The following is a 21,600-nucleotide window of genomic DNA, read 5'->3' on the forward strand; positions in this document are numbered from 1 at the left end:
CGGGCTATGTACTTAGATTATTGCAAAATGTGCTTCATCCGAAAAGCTATTTTAAAATCGGACATATCGAGTGCATAGAGGAGTAATGTATCTATAATTCTTAAAATAATTGTTATGCTTTTTGTGAACGTTTATCGTGAGTAATTTAGCAAACTGTTAGTAAATTCAACGGAAGTTTGCCGGGGGTTATGCGTTTTCTGAACGTCACATGCTAATGCAAAAAGCTGTTTTTTGATATAAATATGAACTTGATTGAACAGACATGCATGTATTGTATAACACAATGTCCTAGGTGTGTCATCTGATGAAGATCATCAAAGGTTAGTGCTGCATTTAGCTGTGGTTTGGGTTTGTGTGACATTATATGCTAGCTTGAAAAATGGCTGTCTGATTTTTTCTGGCTGGGCACTCTGCTGACATAATCTAATGTTTTGCTTTCGTTGTAAAGCCTTTTTGAAATCGGACAGTGGGGTTAGATTAACGAGATTCTTGTCTTTAAATAGCTGTAAAATAGTCATATGTTTGAGAAATTGAAGTAATAGTATTTCTAACGATTCAAAAATCGCGCCACTGGAATTTCAGTAGCTGTTACGTAGGTGGGACGAAATCGTCCCACATACCCCAGAGAGGTTAAGAATTGACTGAATGACACATGGTTGAGTTGCGTGATTTTCACTATCTGCAGGTGGCCATATGACAATAGCTCTTGGGTGTTTTTAACAACTTCCGGTTGTCACAGGAAGCTCTTGCTCCACACACGTTGTCTTTGGGGTAGACATAAACAGAATCCTAAATAAGAAGTCTCTACCTTAAGAATTGACTGAATGACACATGGTTGAGTTGCGTGATTTTCACTATCTGCAGGTGGCAATATGACAATAGCTCTTGGGTGTTTTTAACAACTTCCGGTTGTCACAGGAAGTTCTTACTCAACACACGTTGTCTTTGGGGTAGACATAAACAGAATCCTGAAGAAGAAGTCTCTACCTTAAGAATTGACTGAATGACACATGGTTGAGTTGCGTGATTTTCACTATGTGCAGGTTATATGACAATAGCTCTAGGCAGTTTTTAACCACTTCCGGTTGTCACAGGAAGCTCTTGCTTCACACACGTTGTCTTTGGGGTAGACATAAACAGAATCCTGAAGAAGAAGTCTCTACCTTAAGAATTGACTGAATGACACATGGTTGAGTTGCGTGATTTTCACTATGTGCAGGTTATATGACAATAGCTCTAGGCAGTTTTTAACCACTTCCGGTTGTCACAGGAAGCTCTTGCTTCACACACGTTGTCTTTGGGGTAGACATAAACAGAATCCTGAATAAGAAGTCTCTACCTTAAGAATTGACTGAATGACAGATGGTTGAGTTGCGTGATTTTCACTATCTGCAGGTGGCCATATGACAATAGCTCTAGGGGTTTTTTAACAACTTCCGGTTGTCACAGGAAGCTCTTGCTCCACACACGTTTTCTTTTGGGTAGACATAAACAGAATCCTGAATATGAAGCCTCTACCTTAAGAATTGACTGAATGACACATGGTTGAGTTGCGTGATTTTCACTATGTGCAGGTTATATGACAATAGCTCTAGGCTGTTTTTAACCACTTCCGGTTGTCACAGGAAGCTCTTGCTTCACACACGTTGTCTTTGGGGTAGTCATAAACAGAATCCTGAAGATGAAGCCTCTACCTTAAGAATTGACTGAATGACACATGGTTGAGTTGCGTGATTTTCACTATCTGCAGGTGGCCATATGACAATAGCTCTAGGGTGTTTTTAACAACTTCCGGTTGTCACAGGAAGCTCTTGCTCCACACACGTTGTCTTTGGGGTAGACATAAACAGAATCCTGAATATGAAGCCTCTACCTTAAGAATTGACTGAATGACACATGGTTGAGTTGCGTGATTTTCACTATGTGCAGGTTATGTGACAATAGCTCTAGGCTGTTTTTAACCACTTCCGGTTGTCACAGGAAGCTCTTGCTTCACACACGTTGTCTTTGGGGTAGTCATAAACAGAATCCTGAATATGAAGTCTCTACCTTAAGAATTGACTGAATGACACATGGTTGAGTTGCGTGATTTTCACTATGTGCAGGTTATATGACAATAGCTCTAGGGTGTTTTTAACAACTTCCGGTTGCTCCAGGAGCCTTAGAATCGACACAGGTAGAACTCACCGTAGCCTGATGGATTGTTATAGAAGACAGGTTCATAAGGCATTGATAACCCACATAGGCTTCAGGTTGAATTTTGGAGAATAGTCTATGTATTCCTATGGGGAGAGAAGTCATTGCACACAGTTTGATCTAAACACGTTCTTTTCACTGTGAAGGGTTAATGCCACAGGGTCAAGGTTGGCTTGCACAGATCGGGAGGACCTCAGGAACGCTCCTGGTTCCTCTCCTTTGCTTGTTGTGTTGATTTCATCATGTCAACTTTGGTGATTTTTTTTCCTGTTGAATCATATTGCAAATACGCGGATGCGCATTTGCAATATGATTCAATGGGCATTTAGCATCACAACTTTGGCATGCTCAAAAACACTGCAGAAATGCATAATTGACTGTCCCGATGAACTGGGGATGGCCGTGCAGTGACTGTGGTTCCTCTCCATGGCTTGATGGTGAGTTTTTTAGTAATTTTTTGAAAAATGTCCAAAATGACTAGGGGCGCCCCATACTGGATGGGCACTGATGGAAGGTGCTCCCTACCCAACCGTGGACCCCTTGCACCCCCTAAAGGCATTTAAACCCCTTTTAAAAAATGTATCCTGGTAACCCATTTCGGGTCACCATGTGCACTGATGCACATTTGCAATATGATTCAATGGGCCTCAACATCACGAATTTGACATGCTCAAAAACACTGCAGAAATGCAAAATTCACTGTCCCGATGAACTGGGGATGGCCGTGCAGTGACTGTGGTTCCTCTCCATGGCTTGATGGTGACATGAGAGAAGTGGGACTGTCGTTTTTTTGCGTTTTTTTTTTTTAAATGTCCAAAATGACTAGGGGCGCCCCATACTGGATGGGCACTGATGGAAGGTGCTCCCTACCCAACCGTGCACCCCTTGCACCCCCTAAAGGCATTTAAAACCATTCTAAAAAATGAATCCTGGTAACCCATTTCGGGTCACCATGTGCACGGATGCGCATTTGCAATATGATTCAATGGGCCTCAACATCACGAATTTGGCATGCTCAAAAACACTGCAGAAATGCAAAATTGACTGTCCCGATGAACTGGGGATGGCCGTGCAGTGACTGTGGTTCCTCTCCATGGCTTGATGGTGACATGAGAGAAGTGGGACTGTCGTTTTTTAGCAATTTTTGAAAACGTCCAAAATGACTAGGGGCGCCCCATACTGGATGGGCACTGGTGGAAGGTGCTCCCTACCAAACCGTGGACCCCTTGCACCACCCTAAAGGCATTTAAACCCTTCTAAAAAATGAATCCTGGTAATCCATTTCGGGTCACCATGTGCACTGATGCGCATTTGCAATATGTTTCAATGGATCTCAACATCACGAATTTGGCATGCTCAAAAACACTGCAGAAATGCATAATCTACTGTCCCGATGAACTGGGGATGGCCGCGCAGTGACTGTGGTTCCTCTCTATCGACCATTGTGTTGATTTCATCATGTCAACTTTGGTGATATTTTCTGCTGTTGAATCATATTGCAAACGCACGTTACGTTTGCAATATAGCGCGTTACGTTTGCAATATGATTTAATGGGCATTTAGCATCACAAATTTAGGCATGCTCAAAAATACTGCAGAAATGCATAATTGACTGGCCCGATGAACTCTGGATGGCCGGGCAGTGACTGTGGTTCCTCTCCATTGCTCGTCACCCAGCAGTCAGCGTCCATCAGTCAATTAGATGTCATTCTGACACCAAACTGATACCATCTGACACCAAATCCACTTTTTCCAACTCGTATAGAAGCCAACTATCACATATGTCAGAGAAGGCCCATAATTCACAGTGCTTTCAATTTTAACCATAAAAAACATAAAACACATAGTTACGTTATAGCTGCGGGTCCAGCTCTGACAATATCTATAGGCCTATGTGAGGCGACCCCGAATCCCAAGTTTCGGCTCGATAGGTCATTCGGTGCCCGAGCAATGGCCTTAACTTCTTGAGGCTACCTGGGACGTTAGCGTGCCCCCCGTGGCGCACCCTATCAACAGCAGGTGCATTTCAAGAGCGGCATATTTGAAACCAAATAAATGTACAAATTCAAATTTCTCAAACATACAACTAACTTACAGCCTTTGAAAGATAAACATCTTCTTAATCTAACCACGTTTACCGATTTCAAAAAGGTTTTACGGGGAAAGCATAAAGTTAGGTTATGTTAGGAGAGTACATTGACAATAGCGGTGTGCAATGCATTGTCGATTCAAAGACAGGCTTCACCAAAACCATACAATCAGCTAAAATTATGCACTAACCTTTTACAATCTCCATCAGATGACACTCCTAGGACATTATGTTAGACAATGCATGCATTTTTAGTTCTATCAAGTTCATATTTATATCTAAAAACAGTGTTTTACTATGGCGTTGATGTTCAGGAAATCGTTTCCCTCCAATACCGGCAGTCAAGTCATGACAACAAAATAATTAATTAATATTAGAAAACATTGCTAAAATATTATATTGTCATTCAAAGAATTATAGATTTACATCTCTTGAACGCAATGGACTTGTCAGATTTTAAATTAACCTTACTGGGAAATCACACTTTGCAATAATCTGAGCACTGCGGCAGAAAAATACGCATCGCGATACAGACTAACCGCCATGTTGGAGGAATCTAAAATCGAAAATACTATATAAATAATCCATTACCTTTGATTCTCTTCATCAGATGTCACTTCCAAAGAGTCCCAGGTCCATAACGAATGTAGTTTTGTTCAAAAAAGCTCATCATTTATGTCGAAAAACCTCCGTGTTGTAGCGCATGATCTAAGCCAGCCGGACTTCACTTCACTTCAAGAACGGAAAAAATATATTTCCGTTCGTTCAAACATGTCAAACGTTGTATCGCATAAATCATTAGGGCCTTTTTTAACCAGAACATGAATAAAATTCAAGGCGGACCATTGGGTTTTCTTTTAAAACGTTTCGGAATGAGATTACCCACCATCAAATCGCGCGCCAGGGTGAATAATGGACCATCACGTTCCATGGCTCTTATTTGGTCAGATCTCACTGTAGAACACTCAAAACACTTTGTAAAGAATGGGGACATCTTGTGGAAGCAATAGGAAGTGCCAGAATATACCTCACCCCCTTTGTTTTTCAATGGCATAGGCTCAAAGTCAATTCAACACATCAGGTATCCACTTCCTGTCAGAATCTGTCTCAGGGTTTTGCCTGCCAAATGAGTTCTGTTATACTCACAGACACCATTCAAACAGTTTTTGAAACTTTAGGGTGTTTTCTATCCATATATAATAAGTATATGCATATTGTACTTACTGGGTAGGTGTAGGAGGCAGTTAAAAATGGGCACATCTTTTTTCAAAAAATTCTCAATACTGCCCCCTATACCCTAACAGGTTAATTGGTGCTGAAAATCCACTTTTTCAGGGCGTTACTACGGGGTCCCTGAATGAGCTATCGGACAGAGACATTGGGGTCCGTCTCTATTGGCCGAGCCGGTTTCAATGCACCTAGTCTTGCGACTCTGGGACATTTCTACATGTCGCCATGTCCGTGATATTCAAAATGAATTGAACATATTGCAAATGCACGAGGCGGTTTCTCGGTCTGAGAACGTTCTAGAGCCACATAAATCACCGTGCACTATCGACTTGAGCTCTAGAACAGGTTTCTAAAATTTCGGAGGTCTAGGTCTGACGGTTCTTGAATCGTTTGAACGAAAGTAACTATTGAAGGCGGTATAAGACTCTAAGCCCCACACTATGTCCCTATGGCCAAATAGTGTGTGTGTGTTTTTGTTTTTTTTGCAAAAAGAATAGACACACGTTGTCTTTGGGGTAGGCATATACAGAATCCTGAATATGAAGTCTCTACCTTAAGAATTGACTGAATGACACAGGGTTGAGTTGCGTGATTTTCACTATGTGCAGGTTATATGACAATAGCTCTTGGCTGTTTTTAACCACTTCCGGTTGTCACAGGAAGCTCTTGCTTCACACACGTTGTCTTTGGGTTAGACATAAACATAATCCTGAATATGAAGCCTCTACCTTAACCTGTTAGGGTATAGGGGGCAGTATTGAGAATTTTTTGAAAAAATATGTGCCCATTTTTAACTGCCTCCTACACCTACCCAGTAACTACAATATGCATATACTTATTATATATGGATAGATAACACCCTAAAGTTTCAAAAACTGTTTGAATGGTGTCTGTGGGTATAACAGAACTCATTTGGCAGGCAAAACCCTGAGACAGATTCTGACAGGAAGTGGATACCTGATGTGTTGAATTGACTTTGAGCCTATGCCGCAGTGCTCAGATTATTGCAAAGTGTGATTTCCCAGTAAAGTTAATTTTAAATCAGACAAGTCCATTGCGTTCAAGAGATGTAAATCTATAATTCTTTGAATGACAATATAATATTTTAGCAATGTTTTCTAATATTAATTAATTATTTTGTTGTCATGACTTGACTGCCGGTATTGGAGGGAAACGATTTCCTGAACATCAACGCCATAGTAAAACACTGTTTTTAGATATAAATATGAACTTGATAGAACTAAAAATGCATGCATTGTCTAACATAATGTCCTAGGAGTGTCATCTGATGGAGATTGTAAAAGGTTAGTGCATAATTTTAGCTGATTGTATGGTTTTGGTGAAGCCTGTCTTTGAATCGACAATGCATTGCACACCGCTATTGTCAATGTACTCTCCTAACATAACCTAACTTTATGCTTTCCCCGTAAAACCTTTTTGAAATCGGTAAACGTGGTTAGATTAAGAAGATGTTTATCTTTCAAAGGCTGTAAGTTAGTTGTATGTTTGAGAAATTTGAATTTGTACATTTATTTGGTTTCAAATTTGCCGCTCTTGAAATGCACCTGCTGTTGATAGGGTGCGCCACGGGGGGCACGCTAACGTCCCAGGTAGCCTCAAGAAGTTAAGAATTGACTGAATGACACTTGGTTGAGTTGTGTGATTTTCACTATATGCAGGTTGACCATATGACAATAGCTCTTGGCTGTTTTTAACAACTTCCGGTTGTCACAGGAAGCTCTTGCTTCACACACGTTGTCTTTGGGGTAGACATAAACAGAATCCTGAATAAGAAGTCTCTACCTTAAGAATTGACTGAATGACAGATGGTTGAGTTGCGTGATTTTCACTATCTGCAGGTTGCTTATATGACAATAGCTCTAGGGTGATTTTAACATTTTCCGGTTGCTCCAGGAACCTTAGAATCGACACAGGTAGACCTCACAGTAGCCTGATGGATTGTTATAGAAGACAGGTTCATAAGGCATTCATAACCCACATGGACTTCAGGTTGAATTTAGGAGAATTGTCAATGTATTCCTATGGGGAGAGAAGTCATTGCACACTGTTTGATCTAAACACCTTCTTTTCACTATGAAGGGTTAATGCCACAGGGTCAAGGTTAGGCTTGCACAGATCGGGAGGACCTCAGGAACGCTCCTGAGGTTGAATTGTGCTTCTAACCCTAATGGTTCTCTCACTGTCACCCATAAGCACTTGACATATTGGTGCAGGCATCATTTTGGGCCTAGTTTTCTCACGGTCGCTGCGCTCAGACCGAGCAAGCTACGGTCAAGCGGGGCATCTCATTGAACTCGGCACAGCCTAGAGATAATGGTAATGCCATTGCAGGCTCTTTGTGTCTTTAAGCACCGCACTGTGTCACTCCATCCTTGCTGTGTGTGTGTGTGAGAGAGCTTTTCTTTGACATCTGATGGGATAAATGACTCATTTACAGTTCATGAGGGATGCCTAGTCACACATATGAAGTTGTGGAAAGATCTGACCTTTTTAACCCTTCAAAACAGCCCCTATGACACTATTTTAAGGCACTTCTGGTTGACACAGGAATCTGAACGTTAGGCTCTTATAGAATATTGAGTTTTTTGAGTTATTTACAGAGGGTTGAACAAGTGTGTGTTGTTTCAGAAAATCACAGAAAATCACAGAAATCTCGCAGAGCTCCGAAACCTGCCTTAACAGACTCATCTGAACACGCTGCAACTGGATATGTAACTTTTTTGAAAAAAAACCCCTCCTGTTGTTGAATATCACCAATGTGCCATTGTACAATTTCTCTGAAATGAACATTGGTAAATGCATGGTTCCTTTTCTCCTGACACCGTAGGCTCATGTAGTTTGATGTGAAGCGGTCAAATCAGCACTCTATTTTCCAGTTTGACTTTCAATCCCAGAAAAATAGCCTTAACTCGAAAAGCATTGAGGCCTCGACTCCATCCTGTTCGGGGCCAAGTGCCCATTATGCCAAACCCACGCAGACCGAGTTTCGTCTTCGAATTATTTTCCGTTTAGGAGAAAAAGCCGTGTCGTTATTGGTGATATATGTTACATTTGCAATATGATTCCATTCGCCCTCTCGTGGAATAATCCGGGACTGCAAAGAAATGACCATAATTTGAAAATTTAATTAAACGGAAACGGAAGGTCCGAGAGACTCCGTTCGATGACTTCCTGGAAGATCCGGCCCCTGTGAGCGGCCCGACGCCGTCCGCGGATTTATCGGACGTAGTCGGACGTCTAGTAAGGGAGCGTACATTTGCAATATGGACTTTCTCACTAACCATACGGCTTACGCACGTGATGTCCCTTCATGTATGAACAGACAGGTGGGAGGGCATACAGGCTGTCGCCAATTTATTAATGAACAGATAGGTGGGAGGGCATACAATTTATTAATGAACAGATAGGTGGGAGGTGCATACAATTTATTAATGAACAGATAGGTGGGAGGGCATACAATTTATTAATGAACAGATAGGTGGGAGGGCAAACAATTTATTTTTAAACAGATAGGTGGGAGGGCATACAATTTATTAATGAACAGATAGGTGGGAGGGCAAACAATTTATTAATGAACAGACAGGTGGGAGGGCATAGAATTTATTAATGAACAGATAGGTGGGAGGGCATACATGCTGTGGTCAATTTATTAATGAACAGATAGGTGGGAGGGCAAACAATTTATTAATGAACAGACAGGTGGGAGGGCATACAATTTATTAATGAACAGATAGGTGGGAGGGCATACATGCTGTGGACAATTTATTAATGAACAGACAGGTGGGAGGGCATACAATTTATTAATGAACAGATAGGTGGGAGGGCATACATGCTGTGGTCAATTTATTAATGAACAGATAGGTGGGAGGGCATACAATTTATTAATGAACAGACAGGTGGGAGGGCATACAGGCTGTTTGTAAGTCGCTCTGGATAAGAGCGTCTGCTAAATGACTTAAATGTAAATGATTAATGAACAGATAGGTGGGAGGGCATACAATTTATTAATGAACAGATAGGTGGGAGGGCATACAATTGATTAATGAACAGATAGGTGGGAGGGCATACAATTTATTAATGAACAGATAGGTGGGAGGGCATACAATTTATTAATGAACAGATAGGTGGGAGGGCATACAATTTATTAATGAACAGATAGGTGGGAGGGCATACAATTTATTAATGAACAGACAGGTGGGAGGGCATACAATTTATTAATGAACAGATAGGTGGGAGGGCATACAAGCTGTGGTCAATTTATTAATGAACAGATAGGTGGGAGGGCATACAATTTATTCATGAACAGACAGGTGGGAGGGCATACAATTTATTAATGAACAGACAGGTGGGAGGGCATAGAATTTATTAATGAACAGATAGGTGGGAGGGCATACAGGCTGTGGTCAATTTATTAATGAACAGACAGGTGGGAGGGCATCAATTTTATTAATGAACAGATAGGTGGGAGGTCATACAATTTATTAATGAACAGATAGGTGGGAGGGCATACAATTTATTAATGAACAGACAGGTGGGAGGGCATACAATTTAATAATGAACAGATAGGTGGGAGGGCATACAGGCTCTGGTCAATTTATTAATGAACAGACAGGTGGGAGGGCATACAATTTATTAATGAACAGACAGGTGGGAGGGCATACAATTTATTAATGAACAGATAGGTGGGAAGGCATACAGGCTGTGGTCAATTTATTAATGAACAGACAGGTGGGAGGGCATACAGGCTGTCATCAATTTATTAATGAACAGATAAGTGGGAGGGCATACAATTTATTAATGAAACATTGTCAAATCAATTTGTTTTACTAACGGTCCAAATACTCAGTATACACCAATGTTGTTGTCTTCCATGTGTCCACACATCTCTTCAGTGGCTGGGGCGGAAGGGAAAGGCCATGCTTGGAAGGAAAGGTTGAGAAGGGAAGGAGGTGTGAGGAGAGTGAGAGGAGGGGTGAGGTCCTAAGGGGCCGGGCCGGGGGCTGTACCCCAGGGGAGGGGTGTGGATGTGGGGGTAGAATCCACTCTGCTGCACTGGACCAGACATCACCAGCTGGAGCAAACTGAGAGACACCATAGAATTAGGAATTACAACTCACTCTGATTGTCCTGCATATGTAAAAGCAGGAAATGGATCCCCTATGCCTCTATGTAAAAGCAGGAAATGGATCCCCTATGCCTCTACTGCTATTCATTCCAATTCAGTCAATGCATTCTGAGCACCTTCCACATTCCATTCTCATTACTGGGGTTTCATTACCGTTCAACTTCGGTTTGAATTCCGTCCTGTCGCAATGCTTCGCTAACTTAGGGAGGGAGGACATGTCGCTAAATATGGATGAAATGTATTGAAAAAGGCTAAATTCCATTCATAGAGTTAGTACGCTACAGCTAGGCCTGGGGGAGAAAATGGAAGATATTTTTTACAAGCGTTTGAACAACATTTCCGCTACAAAGCTGACACTTGTTAGCTTCCTTTTCATTCAAATAACATGGCTGGTTAGCAAGCTAGCATTAGAGCCTTCTGGCTAGCCTGTAACTTATGGTTGTTGTTATTACGTTGTGTAACAGAGCAAAAAGGTCTATGTACTTGTCATTTGATCGAATCTAACATTAGTTTATGTTGGTTAGCTTGCTAATGTTTTGAGGAGAACAGGCTAGCTCCCTGGAGAATCTAGACAGGAGGTGATGCTCGAGGAAGAAGATCAGCAGTGTTGCCAACTCCTCAGTAAGGAAAGTAGCTATTGGCTGTCCTAAAAGTCGCTAAATGATGTCATCACCTAATTTGCCATGTGCATGTAATTGTGATGGACGCTGTAGGAAAGAGGAATAACGTCGTGGGAGAGAGGAATAACGCTGTAGGAGAGAAGAATAACGCTGTAGGAGAGAGGAATAACGCTGTAGGAGAGGAATAACGCTGTAGGAGAGGAATAACGTCGTGGGAGAGAGGATTAACGCTGTAGGAGAGAGGAATAACACTGTAGGAGAGGAATAACGTCGTAGGAGAGAGGATTAACGCTGTAGGAGAGAGGAATAACGCTGTAGGAGAGGAATAACGTCGTAGGAGAGAGGAATAACGCTGTAGGAGAGAGGAATTACACTGTGGGAGAGAGGAATAACGCTGTAGGAGAGAGGAATAACGCTGTAGGAGAGGAATAACGCTGTAGGAGAGAGGAATAACATCGTGGGAGAGAGGAATAACGCTGTGGGAGAGAGTAATAACGCTGTAGGAGAGGCATAACGCTGTAGGAGAGAGGAATTACACTGTGGGAGAGAGGAATTACACTGTGGGAGCGAGGAATAACGCTGTAGGAGAGGAATAACGTCGTAGGAGACGAATAACGTCGTAGGAGACAGGAATAATGTCATGGGAGAGAGGAATAACACTGTAGGAGAGAGGAATAACACTGTAGGAGAGGAATAACACTGTAGGAGAGGGATAACGTCGTAGGAGAGAGGAATTACACTATGGGAGAGAGGAATAACGCTGTAGGAGAGAGGAATAACACTGTAGGAGAGGAATAACGCTGTAGGAGAGAGGAATAACGCTGTAGGAGAGAGGAATTACACTGTGGGAGAGAGGAATAACGCTGTAGGAGAGAGGAATTACACTGTGGGAGAGAGGAATAACGCTGTAGGAGAGAGGAATTACACTGTGGGAGAGAGGAATAACGCTGTAGGAGAGAGGAATTACACTGTGGGAGAGAGGAATAACGCTGTAGGAGAGGAATTACACTGTGGGAGAGAGGAATAACGCTGTAGGAGAGGAATAACACTGTAGGAGAGGAATAACGTCGTAGGAGAGAGTAATAACGTCATGGGAGAGAGGAATAACACTGTAGGAGAGAGGAATTACACTGTAGGAGAGGAATAACGTCGTAGGAGAGAGTAATAACGTCATGGGAGAGAGGAATAACGCTGTAGGAGAGGAATAACGTCGTAGGAGAGGAATAACGTCGTAGGAGACAGGAATAATGTCATGGGAGAGAGGAATAACACTGTAGGAGAGAGGAATAACGCTGTAGGAGAGGAATAACGCTGTAGGAGAGAGGAATTACACTGTGGGAGAGAGGAATAACGCTGTAGGAGAGAGGAATAACACTGTAGGAGAGGAATAACGTCGTAGGAGAGAGTAATAACGTCATGGGAGAGAGGAATAACGCTGTAGGAGAGAGGAATTACACTGTAGGAGAGGAATAACGTCGTAGGAGAGAGTAATAACGTCATGGGAGAGAGGAATAACGCTGTAGGAGAGAGGAATAACGTCGTGGGAGAGAGGAATAATGCTGTAGGAGAGGAATAACGCTGTAGGAGAGGAATAATGCTGTAGGAGAGACAAAAAGTGAGTAAAAACCACCCTAAATATGTTTAGAACTACAAATGAACTTTCTTCTGTTGATTCTTGTTTTTTTTTATGTCACATTTCCAACCCTCCTCCTTTACCCGGGCCTGGGACCGGCAGAACAGACCCAAACACTGGGGGAGTTACTCATTTTATTATGTGACATTTCCATCCCTCCTCCTTTATCCGGGCCTGGGACCGGCAGAACAGACCCAAACACTGGGGGAGTTACTCATTTTATTATGTGACATTTCCATCCCTCCTCCTTTATCCGGGCCTGGGACCGGCAACAGGGACCCAAACACTGGGGGAGTTACTCATTTTATTATGTTGGTGTTTTACATTTACATCCTGCCCTGAATGTAAGCCAGGGCTGGATCAGCCAGCGGCGGAATCCTGCATGCGCGATTCATTTGCAGTCTGGACGCGGAGGGGTGAACATCTCCTGCTCTGACTGCAGCTGGGAGGGACTGCTGCGCGAGGACTGGGCCGCCTGGGAGTGCTTTGGGACGGGGCCCACGAGGGACTGGGGCCCACGAGGGACTGCTGCGCGAGGACTGGGCCGCCTGGGAGTGCTTTGGGACTGGGGCCCACTAGGGACTGCTGCGCGAGGACTGGCCGCCTGGGAGTGCTTTGGGACGGGGCCCACTAGGGACTGCTGCGCGAGGACTGGGCCGCCTGGGAGTGCTTTGGGACGGGGCTGGGGCCCACGGCAGCACCCGTTGCTCGTTGAGAAGAGTAAGTACGATACGTGCTTTCATGTCAGAGTCTCAGAAGAGTCACTAGATTTGTCGCTAGTCACTTTTTTGAAAATGTGTCGCTAGAGGGGTCTGAATACTCACTAAATATAGCGACAAAGTAGCTAAGTTGGCAACAATGAAGATCAGATGTGCAGCTGCTTCTGTCTGGCTGATGCAGAGTCCAGACGAGATGACAGCTGCTTCTGCCTGGCTGATGCAGAGTCCAGACGAGATGACAGCTGCTTCTGTCTGGCTGATGAAGAGCCCAGACGAGATGACAGCTGCTTCTGTCTGGCTGATGAAGAGCCCAGACGAGATGACAGCTGCTTCTGTCTGGCTGATGAAGAGCCCAGATGAGATGACAGCTGCTTCTGTCTGATGAAGAGCCCAGACGAGATGACAGCTGCTTCTGTCTGGCTGATGCAGAGCCCAGACGAGATGACAGCTGCTTCTGCCTGGCTGATGAAGAGCCCAGACGAGATGACAGCTGCTTCTGCCTGGCTGATGAAGAGCCCAGACGAGATGACAGCTGCTTCTGTCTGGCTGATGAAGAGCCCAGACGAGATGACAGCTGCTTCTGCCTGGCTGATGCAGAGCCCAGACGAGATGACAGCTGCTTCTGCCTGGCTGATGCAGAGCCCAGACGAGATGACAGCTGCTTCTGCCTGGCTGATGAAGAGCCCAGACGAGATGACAGCTAACTGCTACAGAGATAGAATCTGAGAGAGCTCTCCGCTTTATCTTGACTATCTACATTTCAATGTTGAACCAATGCAAAGATGCATTTTATTGGCTTGCTAAATGAGCTGCTTTTCCTGAAAATATCTACACAACATGGCCAAAAGTATGCTCGTAAAACATCTCATTCCAACATCATGGGCATTAATAGGAGGTTGGTCCCCCATTGCTGCTATAACAGCCTCCACTCTTCAGGGAAGGTTTTCCACTAGATGTTAGAACATTGCTGCTATAACAGCCTCCACCCTTCTGGGAAGGCTTTCCACTAGATGTTGGTACATTGCTGCTATACCAGCCTCCTCTCTTCTGGGAAGGCTTTCCACTAGATGTTGGTACATTGCTGGTATAACAGCCTCCACTCTTCTGGGAAGGCTTTCCACTAGATGTTGGAACATTGCTGCTATAACAGACTCCACTCTTCTGGGAAGGCTTTCCACTAGATGTTGGAACACTGCTGCTATAACAGCCTCCACTCTTCTGGGAAGGTTTTCCACTAGATGTTGGAACACTGCTGCTATATCAGCCTCCACTCTTCTGGGAAGGCTTTCCACTAGATGTTGGAACACTGCTGCTATAACAGCCTCCACTCTTCTGGGAAGGTTTTCCACTAGATGTTGGAACATTGCTGTGGGGATGTAACGCCCTGGCCATAGAGAGGGGTTTTTGTTCTTTATTTTGGTTAGTCCAGGGTGTTACATTGGGTGGGCGTTCTATGTTTCTTTTTCTATGTTTTTGTATTTCTTTGTTTTGGGCCGTGTGTGGCTCCCAATCAGGCACAGCTGAAGCTCGTTGTTGCTGATTGGGAGTCACACATAAGGAGCATGTTTTTCCTTTGGGTTTTGTGGGTAATTTTTCTGTTAGTGTTTGCACCTGACAGGACTGTTGGCTGTCAGTTTTCTTGTTTTTTGTATAGTGTTCACGTTGTTCTATTAAAACCTTTTATGATGAACACTCACTCCGCTGCACCTTGGTCTCTCTCTCACGACAGCCCTTACAGGCGACTTGCTTCCATTCAGCCACAAGAGCATTAGTGAAGTCGGGAACTGATGTTGGGCGATTAGACCCAGCTAAACTAATTTACTATTGTTTATTGTCATTAGCTGCTACAGCTAAACTAATTTACTATTGTTTATTGTCATTAGCTGCTACAGCTAAACTCATGTACTATTGTTTATTGTCATTAGCTGCTACGGCTAAACTAATTTACTATTGTTTGTTGTCATTAGCTGCTACAGCTAAACTAATTTACTATTGTTTATTGTCATTAGCTGCTACGGCTAAACTCATTTACTATTGTTTATTGTCATTAGCTGCTACAGCTAAACTAATTTACTATTGTTTATTGTCATTAGCTGCTACGGCTAAACTCATTTACTATTGTTTATTGTCATTAGCTGCTACGGCTAAACTAATTTACTATTGTTTGTTGTCATTAGCTGCTACAGCTAAACTAATTTACTATTGTTTATTGTCATTAGCTGCTACGGCTAAACTCATTTACTATTGTTTATTGTCATTAGCTGCTACGGCTAAACTAATTTACTATTGTTTATTGTCATTAGCTGCTACGGCTAAACTCATTTACTATTGTTTATTGTCATTAGCTGCTACGGCTAAACTCATTTACTATTGTTTATTGTCATTAGCTGCTACGGCTAAACTCATTTACTATTGTTTATTGTCATTAGCTGCTACAGATAAACTAATTTACTATTGTTTGTTGTCATTAGCTGCTACAGCTAAACTAATTTACTATTGTTTATTGTCATTAGCTGCTACAGCTAAACTAATTTACTATTGTTTGTTGTCATTAGCTGCTACAGCTAAACTAATTTACTAATTAGGATACGGGTTACCCTAACCCTGGGTCTCGGCCCCGCCCTGTGCAACTGGGTCTTGGACTTCCTGACGGGCCGCCCCCAGGTGGTGAAGGTAGGAAACAACATCTCCACTTCACTGATCCTCAACACTGGGGCTCCACAAGGGTGCGTTCTCAGCCCCCTCCTGTACTCTGTTCACCTATGGCCACGCACGCTTCCAACTCAATCATCAAGTTTGCAGACGACACAACAGTAGTGGGCTTGATCACCAACAACAAGAAGACGGCCTACAGGGAGGAGGTGAGGGCCCTCAGAGTGTGGTGTTAGGAAATTAACCTCTCCCTCAACAAAACAAAGGAGATGATCGTGGACTTAGGGAAACAGCAGAGGGAGCAGCAATGAAGAGGGTGCAAAGTTAAGTTCCTGGGAGTACAAATCACTGACAAACTGAAATGCTCCACCCACACAGGAAGTGTGGTGAAGAAGGCGCAGCAGCGCCTCTTAGCTAGCTAGCATCAGCTATGTAGTGGTTTTACTACGTTGAAACACTCATTTTTAAATGTTCTTACATTTTTCCTCACAAGCGCATTGCTGTAGCTTCTAAATCCTCGATGTCATTTAGTAATTTTAACGAATTTAAACCATATTTAACGAGATCTCCTCCCTGTTGGCAATGCCTGACAACGCACCGGGGAACGACTCAAACGTAGAATGTGCATTGAGGGCATTAGACTGGTTTGGATTTCTCCTTCAACAAAATGGCCGCCATCATCATAACATTCTGGAACTATGAGGGTTATGACATCATTGGGGAGATCACACACACACACACACACACACACACACACACACACACACACACACACACACACACACACACACACACGCCTCTTAGGCTGGAGACAGGACAGAACAGGTCTAGGAGGGTTAGTGGTGCATTGTGATTGGTTGTGGGGGAGAGTTAGGAGTGTACTGTGATTGGTTGTGGGGGGGAGGGTTAGGGATGTACTGTGATTGGTTGTGGGGGAGGGTTAGGGGTGTACTGTGATTGGTTGTGGGGGAGGGTGGTTGTGGGGGAGGGTTAGGAGTGTACTGTGATTGGTTGTGTGGGAGGGTTAGGGGTGTATTGTGATTGGTTCTTACTTGTTGTGTGGGAGGCGGGAACAGAGAGCTCTCAGGTCCTCTGTGGAGAGAACACAAAGGATAAGACATCACAACTGTAGAAGACAGTATATGACATCACAACTGAAGAACACACAGGATATGACATGCCTACTACCTCTAGAGCAGAGCAGTGCCCCTGCTGCCATGGAGACCTGCAGGGCCTGGGCCAGCCTATCCAGAGTGAGCTGGATGTGTGTTTGTGTATCGGAGTGGAGAGGGTTCAGTTCCTCCAGAACACCAGAGAGGTCAGAGATTAGAGAAGTCAGCTGGTCGGGCTGCAGCAACGCCAGACGACCCAGAAGCCCCTTCTCTCTCAGAACGCCCGGGAGGAGCAGCAACACCTGGAACAGATAAGTGGTTAGAGTTCATCACCTCTGACCTCTAAATATGACCTACCGTGACCCAGGACTCCCGGGAGGAAGAGTCGATGACCTCTAAACATGACCTAACCGTGACCCAGGACTCCCGGGAGGAAGAGTCGATGACCTCTAAACATGACCTAACCGTGACCCAGGACTCCCGGGAGGAAGAGTCGATGACCTCTAAACATGACCTAACCGTGACCCAGGACTCCCGGGAGGAAGAGTCGATGACCTCTAAACATGACCTAACCCAGGACCTCTGAGAGATGGCTGAAGAAAAACAAGGTTAGAGTTCTACGGGGTTGCGGTTCCACGGGAGTGCGGTTCCAAAGGGTTGCGGTTCCACGGGGTTAAGGATCCACGGGGGGTGCGGTTCCACGGGGGGTGCGGTTCCACGGGGTTGCGGTTCCACGGGGTTGCGGTTCCACGGGGTTGCGGTTCTACGGTGTTGCGGTTCCACGGGGGTGCTTTATGTTTGCTTTATTGTACACTGGCATGTATTGTTGTTTGTCCCTCTTGACTAACGGTAGAAATAACTTAACCTGTAATTAATGATGATGTTTCTGCCAGTGGGGGTCTACGTCGAGCTGAGGTGTTTGATGCAGTGTTTCTGCCAGTGGGGGTCTACGTCGAGCTGAGGTGTTTGATGCAGTGTTTCTGCCAGTGGGGGTCTACGTCGAGCTGAGGTGTTGGATGCAGTGTTTCTGCCAGTGGGGGTCTACGTCGAGCTGAGGTGTTTGATGCAGTGTTTCTGCCAGTGGGGGTCTACGTAGAGCTGAGGTGTTGGATGCAGTGTTTCTGCCAGTGGGGGTCTACGTCAAGCTGAGGTGTTTGATGCAGTGTTTCTGCCAGTGGGGGTCTACGTCGAGCTGAGGTGTTGGATGCAGTGTTAAGCAGAAACATGAAAGAATCAGTAGACAGTATGGAGCCAGTTGCTGCTGGCTGCGTTCAGGACTGATTTCTGAGAACACGTCTACAAGTTCTTCATCAGCAAGCTGTCAAACGATCCTGAATAGAGCACAAGCTGCTACAAGCCATATATCAGTACCCCAAACCACTAGTTAGCTAAGTTCCATCTCTGCTTGTCAATGAAGCTAGCTAGTAAATAGCAGGCAGCATGAGCAGGCAGGTCACGTTCGCTAAATCAGCTTATCAAGTCACTGGCGAGTGGTGACGTTTGGTTTTTACATCTTTCTCAAAATCTATTACCAGAGTGCATCTGTCTGGCAGTGTTTCACAGGGAATCATGTTACTGGGCTCCTGAGTGGTTCAGTGGTCTAAGGCACTGCATCTCAGTGCTGGAGGCGTCACTACAGACACCCTGGTTCAGTGGTCTAAGGCACTGCATCTCAGTGCTAGAGGCGTCACTACAGACCCTGGTTCAGCGGTCTAAGGCACTGCATCTCAGTGCTGGAGGCGTCACTACAGACCCTGGTTCAGCGGTCTAAGGCACTGCACCTCAGTGCTGGAGGCGTCACTACAGACCCTGGTTCAGTGGTCTAAGGCACTGCATCCCAGTGCTGGAGGCGTCACTACAGACCCTGGTTCAGCGGTCTAAGGCACTGCATCTCAGTACTAGAGGCGTCACTACAGACCCTGGTTCAGTGGTCTAAGGCACTGCATCTCAGTGCTAGAGGCATCACTACAGACCCTGGTTCAGTGGTCTAAGGCACTGCATCTCAGTGCTAGAGGCGTCACTACAGACGCTGGTTCAGTGGTCTAAGGCACTGCATCCCAGTGCTGGAGGCTTCACTACAGACCCTGGTTCAGTGGTCTAAGGCACTGCATCCCAGTGCTAGAGGCATCACTACAGACACCTTGGTTTGAATCCAGGCTGTATCACAACCGGCCGTGATTGGGAGTCCCATAGGGCGGAATACAAGTGGTCCAGGTTTGGCTGGTGTAAGCTGTCAATGTAAATAAGAATTTGTTCTTAACTGACTTGCCTAGTTAAATAAAGGTTACATTTAAATTGTTTTAAAGAAAATAAACAGCTGGCAGCGGGACACAATATGCTCGCCAATGGGTTTAGAATTATGGAATCTTCACAAGTTGCAGTTGGGATGCAAGTGCACATCATCTCAATTCTCATTGGCCCAAAACAGTAGCTAGGCTTCCATCCAGGTGGAGACAGATTTTCATGCCAATATTCTAAAATCCACATCAAAACAGAGATGTGTTTCCTTCAAATTGACACAGCAAAATTGGATGGAAACCTGGTTAGTAGCAGACTGGAACTATCAAACACAGCAAGATAGGATGGAAACCTGGTTAGTAGCAGCCTGGTTCTGCTGCTATGGTGGTCTGTCTGGTGGTTCTGCTTCTATGATGGTCTGTCTGGAGGTTCTGCTGTTATGATGGTCTGTCTGGAGGTTCTGCTGCTATGATAGTCTGTCTGGAGGTTCTGCTGCTATGATGGTCTGTCTGGAGGTTCTGCTGCTATGATGGTCTGTCTGGAGGTTCTGCTGCTATGATGGTCTGTCTGGAGGTTCTGCTGCTATGATGGTCTGTCTGAAGGTTCTGCTGCTATGATGGTCTGTCTGAAGGTTCTGCTGCTATGATGGTCTCACTGTCTGGAGGTTGTGCTGCTATGATGGTCTGTCTGGAGGTTCTGCTGCTATGATGGTCTGTCTGGAGGTTCTGCTGCTATGATGGTCTGTCTGGAGGTTCTGCTGCTATGATGGTCTGTCTGGAGGTTCTGCTGCTATGATGGTCTGTCTGAAGGTTCTGCTGCTATGATGGTCTGTCTGGAGGTTCTGCTGGACATTGAGCCTGGACATTGAGGCTGGACATTGAGGCTGGACATTGAGGATGGACATTGAGGATGGACATTGAGACTGGACATTGAGGCTGGACATTGAGACTGGACATTGAGACTGGACATTGAGACTGGACAAACCTGCAGAACACTGAGATGTAGCTCAGAGAAGAGAGGCCCTGCCTCCAGCTCAGTCTCTGTCGTCCCATTGGCCAAGCCCTGCTTTTCGTCTCTTCTGTAAGCCAATGGGGCTTTGACACACCAGCGCACCAGCCCAGCCAGCGGTGTGAGGTCCAGGGAGCCGATTGGCTGGCTGGAGGAGGGGGGCGTGTTCAGCAGAGTGATGAGGACCAATCGAGGGTGGTCTCGGATCCACGACACCACCATCTGTAACAGCTGTACAGGGAGAGTCAACTCCTCTATACACACCAAAACACACAGCAAGAGGATTTAGAGATGTTTACCTGACATAGTAACAGCTGAACAGGGAGAGTCAACTCCTCTATACACACAGCAAGAGGATTTAGAGATGTTTACCTCATTTACATTTTACATTTACGTCATTTAGCAGACGCTCTTATCCAGAGCGACTTACAGTAGTGAATGCATACATTTCATACAATTTCATACATTTTTTTTTTTTTTTTTTTGTGCTGGCCCCCCGTGGGAATCGAACCCACAACCCTGGTGTTGCAAACACCATGCTCTACCAACTGAGCTACAGGGAAGGCTGACATTACATTACCTGACATAGTAACAGCTGAACAGGGAGAGTCAACTCCTCTATACACACAGCTAGAGGAATTTAGAGATGTTTACCTGACATAGCAACAGCAGAGACACTGGCAGCAAAATACAAAAACTAAAGCAAAAGTAAGCAAGTGTGTGTGTCTGTGTGTGTGTCTGTGTGTCTGTGTGTGTGTCTGTGTGTGTGTCAGGGTTTCTGTTAGCCGGTAATAGACGGTTTTTGGCCTATGAATAAAATTGCCACCAGCCAATTGTACAGGAAATGAAAAAAATCCCATTGCAAAATAATGTTTTTTAACCTCTTAATTGGTGGACATACCAGTCGATGAAAATACATGACCGATCATCTGATGGTCTGTATCACTGTCTGATGGT

At 44.6% G+C, this 21,600-nt stretch overlaps 1 protein-coding gene and 1 long non-coding RNA gene across 2 annotated transcripts; one reads left to right on the forward strand and one right to left on the reverse strand.

Annotated features, from left to right (window-relative positions):
* The first annotated feature begins 9,220 nt into the window (after window positions 1-9,220).
* Window positions 9,221-10,201, forward strand: LOC115190423 (uncharacterized). Its single transcript, XR_003877271.1, has 3 exons — window positions 9,221-9,432; window positions 9,521-9,590; window positions 10,149-10,201. It is a non-coding gene; the product is annotated as an uncharacterized LOC115190423 (long non-coding RNA).
* On the reverse strand, window positions 9,697-20,897 carry LOC115190422 (uncharacterized protein C7orf26; the record flags this gene model as incomplete). The annotated part of the gene is given in 4 exon segments (XM_029748743.1): window positions 9,697-10,617; window positions 17,338-17,377; window positions 17,474-17,699; window positions 20,620-20,897. Coding segments are annotated over 4 exon segments (737 nt in total), but the record flags the coding sequence as incomplete, so codon positions are not given.
* Window positions 20,898-21,600: the final 703 nt, after the last annotated feature.

Source organism: Salmo trutta, unplaced genomic scaffold (assembly GCF_901001165.1).
Source record: "Salmo trutta unplaced genomic scaffold, fSalTru1.1, whole genome shotgun sequence".
In the NCBI taxonomy this organism is placed as follows: domain Eukaryota; kingdom Metazoa; phylum Chordata; class Actinopteri; order Salmoniformes; family Salmonidae; genus Salmo; species Salmo trutta.